This window comes from Peromyscus eremicus, unplaced genomic scaffold (genome assembly GCF_949786415.1).
Source record: "Peromyscus eremicus unplaced genomic scaffold, PerEre_H2_v1 PerEre#2#unplaced_432, whole genome shotgun sequence".
In the NCBI taxonomy this organism is placed as follows: Eukaryota; Metazoa; Chordata; class Mammalia; order Rodentia; family Cricetidae; genus Peromyscus; species Peromyscus eremicus.
In genome coordinates this window covers 105,935-111,279 of record NW_026734668.1, presented here as the reverse complement: position 1 = coordinate 111,279, position 5,345 = coordinate 105,935, and the positions used below count along the sequence as shown (strand labels likewise).

Genomic DNA, 5,345 nt, shown 5'->3' with positions numbered 1-5,345 from the left:
CTTAATTGCATGAGTATATTGAGTGATTTACAACAGGGTGTTTTGTTGTTGTTGTTGTTGTTTTTCGGGACAGGATTTCTCTGTGTAGCTTTGCGCCTTTCCTGGATCTCGCTCTGTAGACAAGGCAGGCCTTGAACTCACAGAGATCCGCCTGGCTCTGCCTCCAAAGTGCTGGGATTAAAGGCGTTTGCCACCACCGCCCAGCCAGGATGGTTCTTAAAGAACTGTTATGGTGAAAATGTCCTTCATTGAAATAATGCATATTATACTATAAATAAATTGTCAGAGATCTATTAAATGTTCTGTTTCAAGTTAGTGGTATTCAGAAATATAGGGTATTTATTGCCCCTTTTTATATTGAAAATATTTCAATATTTATTTCTAATTATAATTATGTATAATTAATATGAAACAAATGCCAAAAATACAGAAAACCACAAGGAGTTTCAACCTTTTAAAAGAAAAGTCAAATACAGAAATGCAGAGATGATTCTAATTGTAGATCTGAGACACTCAGGCCTGGACCAGCCTAAGGAAGAAAACTTACTCTCGTTAAGTAGAGCCATTAAACTATGTACTTTTCTTGCACAGGGAAGCAACATATACTTTTAATACTTGAAACTTCTTCTAGGCATTTGCTAAGGAAATAATCTTGAATGTAACCAAGGTTGATGTACAAGAATGTATAGAGTTAAAATATACATAAACACAAAACAGATGGATATAAACATGAATATGTATGCACATTTATGAATCTATCGACCTCTACATTCATATTAAACACATTATCCAAGACACAAATTAAGTACCAACAGCCAAAAAAAGTATTTTAAAAGTATCTTTAATGACAGGAAATGAAGCTCAGCAATCTGTGTGCATATACACACATACACACACATGAAAAGCAGATATAAAACAATATGTACATTATAATATACATATATGACAATGCATAAGAACAATACTGGAGCAACAAGGAAAAATGTCTCAGATAGTTCTTGAAAAACACTGAGCACATACAAATGAGCACAAGTCAAGAAGGCAAGGGAGTCATTAGGATTGATTGCTGATAGCATTCAATTTCTTAGGTTAAATCATCTACTTAGAGATTTTTTTTTTCCTGCAATATAGCTGATTTATTTTTATGGCAAGAGGGAAAAGGAAAGGAAGCAGGAATGCAGAAAAGGGGTGATTAACAGCTTTCAATTCCAGTGAAATAACGACAGTGAAATACCATTTGCAGCTCATGACGCTGCACAAACCACACACACACACACACACACACACACACACACACACACACACACGAGTTACAGTGGACCGTGAGACTGTGCAAGGGAGATGGGCATACTCGGTTGTTTTCTTTTTTTTTTTGTTTTTACTAGCTGCACTGGCTGGCTGGCACAAATACAAACTGGTACAATGCTTATGAAAGGGAGCCTTTTGGCAACACACAGGGAAAGTCTTTGAAACGTCTATATGTGGATGCTGCAAGTCCACAGTTAAGGAGAGACCATCCAGGATGCTAGCCTAGATTTGGCTTGACAAGGAAGGATTCACTCATCAGGGCACGCAGTGTTGGTTTTAAACACAGGGAAAGAACTAGGCACCACCTGAATGTCCAACAATGCGGGAATGATTACAGAAATGTTAAGGTCCACGGATACACAGGAGCACTCTGCAGGCACTGAAGATGACGTTCCATAAGCCTGTTGAATAGCATGGAAAGAAGTTCAACGCGTTGGTTTCTGTTTGGTTTTAGTCGCTGAAAAAAGCAGGTTAAGAAACACCACATACATGAACCACTCTACAAGAATATGTTAAAAGGGAAGGTGGGTCTGGGGTGAGAGGGGGAGAAAGGGGTAGCAGAGAGCCTGGAAAAACAGCACACCAAAGAAGGTAAAAGAGGTTCTCTCTGAGTATTAGGATGATGGGAAGCAATTGCACTCTTGGTTCTTTCTCCCACATCAGACTTCCTTCTCCTTCCAGATATTTCTACCACGAAATTGCATCACCTGTGCAGTAAACAAAGAGACAGAGAACGCTTTTAAGAATCAGACCGATCACAGGGAGAAGAGGCAGCCTTTAACCTCTCAAATGGCACAGATTAGTGGGATTATTGGGGCAGGGGAGCTTTCTGGAGGTGGGGAGAAAGAGAAGGAAGGAGAGGGAGAGGACAGAAGCGGGAGGGGGCAGAGAGCAGAGAGGGGATGGGGCAGCTAGCTGGCGCTGGCAGGGGAGGGGGGAAGAGGAGGAAAGGGGAGGGAGAGAGGGCAGCAGAGGGAGGGAGGGAAGGAGAGAGGAAAGGGGGAGGGGGGAGGGAGGGAGGGGGAAGGGGTGAAGAAGGAGGGAGAGGGAGAGAGAAACCTGCACTCCCAATACAATACACTGCTGGTGGGTTGGGGCGGGGTGGGGGGGCTGTAAACGGGGTGGGAGCCAAGATTTGGCTCTACTGGCTGGGGCCTGGGATGTCTTCATCGGAAGGTGGCCTCTTCATCGGAGTCATCATCGAAACCCCTGAAGTCAGCACTGGTGGACGGGCTGGCCCAGGCTTCTTCCCTTTCGGCCTCTCTCTCCTTGTGGGACTTGAATCTCCCCACGAAAATCTTGCGGTAGTTCAGGAACATTCCATTCAGCGCATCTATGGCCCGCTCGGCCGACTCCTGCTTCTGGAAGTGCACGAACCCGTAGCCCTTGGGCCCCTTCTCGTCACAGGCCACCTTGCAGGACAGGATGTTGCCAAAGGCCGAGAAGATGTTGTACAGCGTCTTGTTGTCGATGGTCTTGCCCAGGTTCTTGATGAAGACGTTGCCCACCCCGCTCTTGCGGAGCGACGGGTTCCTCTGGGACCACATGATGCGCACCGGCCTGCCATTGATAACGTCAAAGTTCATGGTCTCCAGGGCCCGCTTGGCGTCCAGCTGTTGCTGGTAGTTGACATATGCGTAGCCCAGGGAGCGCCGGGTGATCTTGTCCCTGCAAATGCGGATGGACACGATGGGCCCGGCGGGGCTGAACTTCTCGTACAGCATGGTCTCGGTCACGTCGGGGTGCAGGTCGCCCACGTAGAGCGAGGCCGTGGGAAAGTCTGGGTTTCCATCGGAGCCCCCGGCCGCCGCCTCTTCCTCTTCTGCAGCCAAGGCCGCCGCCAGCTCCTCATCCATGTCCACCCTCCCGTAGGAAGGCGACGCAGCAGCCTCCGCAGCGGCCCCCCTGGCCTCCTCGAGGCTGGCCTCCGCCAGGCTGGCCTCGGTGGCTGCCACCGCCTCCGCCTTCTCCCCGGCCAGGGCCGCCGCCTCCCCCAGGCTGGCCTCCGCCGCGGCCGCCGAGGCCTCGGCCTCCACCTCAGCCTCCACCTCTGCTTCCGCCTCCGCCACGGAGGCCTCCGCCACCGCCTCCGCCACGGTCGCCGCCGCAGCCTCCGCCGCAGCCGCAGCCGCCGCTGCAGCGACCTCCGCCGCCACTGTCGCCGCGGTCGCCACGGTCGCCACGGTCACCGCTGCCGCCGGGCCGCTGCCGCGACCTCCCTTCCCGCGAACTGAGGGGGCGGGGAGGCGGCGAGAGCCGGTGGGCGCCGGAACCCGGGCCGGGGGCTCGCGCGCGCGGGAGCTGCGGACAGGGAGCCCGGGCTGGCCGAGCAGGCGGGACCGAGTCCCCCGGGGTGGCGAGCGCCGGCCGGTAGCGCGCAGAGCCCAGTCTCCGCAGCAGCCTGCAGCCACCGCCGCCGCCGCCGCCGCCGCCGCCGCTGCTCGCTCGTGGGCTGGCTGGCTGGCTGGCTGGCGTGCGGGGCGCGGGCGGGAGGGCGGCGGGGGGTGGGGGGCGGGGGGTGTTGGCGTCTGTGGTCCGGGCAGCTGGGAAGGCTTCTGTCTCTTTGGTTCCCCCTGTGGCTGCTGCGGGGCTGCGGGGCTGCGGGGCTGCGGGGCGCGGGGGCGGGGGCGCGGGGGCGGGGAGGAGTTGGGGTGGGGGGACCAGTGCGCAGCTTCCGAGGCGCCCACGCGTTTGGGAAGAGGATGCCGGGGACAGGACTGCGCTCTGGACCGAAGGAATTCGGGTTCCATGTCTTCTGCTGGTGTGGGGCGGGGGGGGGGGGGGGGTTAGGGGGGGACGGGGGAGCGGTGGCTCATTTTCTGTCCCCAGCCCCTAAGGGAAGGTTGTCATGAATCGGTGGGGTGGCCTTGAAGCTAGGCTAGCCCTGGCTGATGGAGCCTAGAAGCAGTATTCCAACATCTGTGTGTGGGGGGGGGGTCTCCAACCCTGGGAAAAAGGCACACACACACAGGCACAAACACAGGCACACAGGCACACACACACACACACACACACACACACACACACAGAGAGAGAGAGAGAGAAGAGCATTCTCTCTCTAGTGTCTGTGTGTATTTGTGGGTGCTTGTATTTCTCTGTGTGTCCCTCTGTCTCTCTCACAAACTCACACACACATACACACAGGAGCAAGAGCATTCTCTCACTGGTGTGTGTGTGGTGTGTGTGTATTTCTCTGTGTGTCTCTCTGTCATGTCTCTCTCACAGGCTCACAGAGGCATGAGAGCATGCGCTGTCTATCTCTTTCTCTCACACCACACACACACACACACACACACACACACACACACACTCCCTCGTTAACGTCACCACCACCACTGGCACCCAGGAAAGCATGAGTCTTCCCAGCTCCCCACGCAGCCTGCTGAGCCATTTTCTGAGTAGGCTCCCCCTTCCCACCCCCCACCCCACTCTGCAACATTTCCAAAGGAGAGAATAAAGAATGCATGCTCATTCATAACGCCCTGCCACAAATACTCTACATGGAGCCTGTGCCAGTCCCTGGGGATGCAGACATCTAGAAGACAGAGGAATATGAGCTGCCTTCCAGCTTCTCCTGGGGAGCAGAGAGCCTGGACTGGAAACTGTACCCTACTCCACTCCCAGCCTCTCCATGATTGTGCCCCAGCCCCTGGACTACTGTGAACCTGGGGTTCTGCAGAGCCTCAACTCCCAGTGCCACGTGGCCCGTGAAAATCAAGAGCACCTTGTCTCTAGGGCAGCATCCCTCAATGGTAAGTTAAAGAAAGTCAAACTGGAAGGGGATGGTTGGGGGGGGGGCGCAGGAGCTGAGAAGGGCCTGGTCCAGAGCCAGGTGCTTGTTCACTCTCAGCCTATGCCCTTTAGGTGCTGAGGTCCCTGACTAGGACCAAGAAGTGCCCATCCCTGCCCAGAAGGCAAATGAGAACAGGGCCTGAAATCTCTCTTGAGGGTGAGATGCAGAGTCCCCACTCACCAGCCAGACCTTCTGGCACCGGGGCTGGGAGTGTGGAAAGGGGATGCTGGTATGTTACTGGTGT

At 53.9% G+C, this 5,345-nt stretch overlaps 1 protein-coding gene across 1 annotated transcript; it reads right to left on the bottom strand.

Annotated features, from left to right (window-relative positions):
- Window positions 1-2,397: 2,397 nt before the first annotated feature.
- Window positions 2,398-3,332, bottom strand: LOC131901815 (polyadenylate-binding protein 1-like 2). The gene has a single exon (XM_059252888.1). It carries the CDS (start codon window positions 3,162-3,164, stop codon window positions 2,475-2,477), a length of 690 nt encoding a protein of 229 aa, XP_059108871.1. The 5' UTR covers window positions 3,165-3,332; the 3' UTR covers window positions 2,398-2,474.
- Between the last annotated feature and the right edge of the window lie 2,013 nt (window positions 3,333-5,345).